The sequence below is a fragment of the Mandrillus leucophaeus genome, unplaced genomic scaffold, assembly GCF_000951045.1.
Source record: "Mandrillus leucophaeus isolate KB7577 unplaced genomic scaffold, Mleu.le_1.0 Scaffold43, whole genome shotgun sequence".
NCBI classification, from domain to species: Eukaryota; Metazoa; Chordata; class Mammalia; order Primates; family Cercopithecidae; genus Mandrillus; species Mandrillus leucophaeus.
The window spans coordinates 4,290,540-4,292,251 of NW_012104587.1; the positions used below are offsets into that span (position 1 = coordinate 4,290,540).

At 55.3% G+C, this 1,712-nt stretch overlaps 1 protein-coding gene across 1 annotated transcript in view; it reads left to right on the plus strand.

Annotated features, from left to right (window-relative positions):
* Window positions 1-1,274, plus strand: part of POLA2 (polymerase (DNA directed), alpha 2, accessory subunit) — a 43,809-nt gene extending 42,535 nt beyond the window's left edge. The window contains exon 17 of the mRNA XM_011993598.1: window positions 780-1,274. Coding sequence (XP_011848988.1) covers window positions 780-929 — 150 coding nt within the window. The 3' untranslated portion in view covers window positions 930-1,274. The remainder of the gene's footprint in view (window positions 1-779) is intronic.
* Window positions 1,275-1,712: the final 438 nt, after the last annotated feature.

Sequence of the window (1,712 nt, forward strand, 5' to 3'; positions counted from 1 at the left end):
GCTGTCCTGCCTCACATGCCAGAGCCAAGACCAGCAAACCCCAGCTGTCAGGGCAAGGAAGTGGGCAAGGGGGCAGCGAGCTGCTGGTGTCTGTGCCTTGACTCAGAGATAAATAGGTGACCTGACAGTGGCCAGCTTTTGCCTCTCACCTTTCTGACAGTGAAATGGAGTTGAGCTCCAGATCTGACCAGCGTACGGTAAAAGGTCTCCCTTTAAACACAAGGAGCAGCTGTTTTATTTCATTGGTTTATAGGCGCCTCCTCTGAGGCCAAGAATTAGAAACTCATCCCGGCGTGGGGAGCGGATTTTTCCCTCCTCCCCCAGCTCCTCCACACGCGAAGCAGCCAGCCATATTCCATGGGGGCACCATGACTTGTCAGCCTCTGGATGTGGAATTTTGGGAGCCCAGGCAACGGTTGCCTGGATACCAGTAGTGTGACTGTTGGAAATGATCTGAGAGGGCTGGGAGGGCCGGAGCAGGCGTTTAAGAGTCAGACAAAAAGAAAGCAGGATGCGAACCCCAGAGCAGACAGGTCTGGCAGGCGTGCCTCTGCCACCAGACAGTTCCTTTTTGCTCTTATCAGGAAGGTGCCAAGTGACTGCTGGCTGACCGTCAAAAAAAAAAAAAAAGACTGAAAATGTGTCTGGTTGTTTGTCTGTCTTCATTTCCATTTTGTAAAACCCTCTTTGGGGTCCAGCCATCTGATGTCACTTCTTTTTCACATTGGTTCCCAGTTAGTTAAGGCCTCCAAACCTGTCTCCCCTTCTCTCCTCCCCAGGATGTCCTCGGCTGTGTCTGTGTGAACCCCGGGCGCCTTACTAAAGGGCAGGTGGGAGGCACCTTCGCCCGACTCTACCTCAGGAGGCCAGCGGTGGACGGAGTGGAGAGGCAGAGTCCGTGCGTTGCTGCGCAGGTCGTCAGGATCTGAGGCTTCTGTCCTCTGCTGTGTGGGCCCTTAAAGTCTTAGCCAAGAGCCAAGACATAGCCCTGTGACAAGGTGAACAGTTGGGTAGGAAAGGAGAGAGGAGCCAGCCAGGGAGGGGCAGCTGCAGGGACCAGGCCCAGCAGGGAAGGCTCGTGCAGCCGGGCCTGCCTGTGAGTGGAGCCTCTCCTGGAAGGAGGCTGTTGCCTCTCAGTCCATGCTCCAGGTACAGAAGTAAGCCAGCTGTGGATCCCGCCCACTCAGAAAAGGCGAGAAGGCTTTGTGATTTTCTGCATGAATCAAACGCAGAAACAACTTTTGGAGAAATTAAATTCTGAGTGTGACTTCTGAGTTTGACCTTTCTTCTATTTTCTTTATCCTGGTAGTAGACAGAGAATGTTGCCTATTTGACCTATGACCAGAGAAAGCAGAGTGTCAGTCACACTGGGTTTCTGTCCAGCCCTAGTCTTGTCCAGTGGGTAACTCTCAGCCCCACCCCTCATCCCCCAAAGGCCCCAGCGACCTCTATGCTGCAGAGGTGCACTGGGCGGGCCCTAGAGCTGGGCTGCAGAGCAAGCAGCTGGCCACATGCCTGGGCCTCCCTGCGCGGTTCCTCACATGCATGCTGTGGTCCCAGCCTGACCTCTCCATCTGGAGGGGGTGGCCTCGCCGGGCTGTTCCAAAGCTGGAGTCCTGGTGGCAGCTGCTTTGCCAAGTCACGCAGTGGCCAGGGCTTGCCTGCAGCCCAGAACACTCAGACAGGGTCAGGCCTTCCAAGGTTCACAGCAC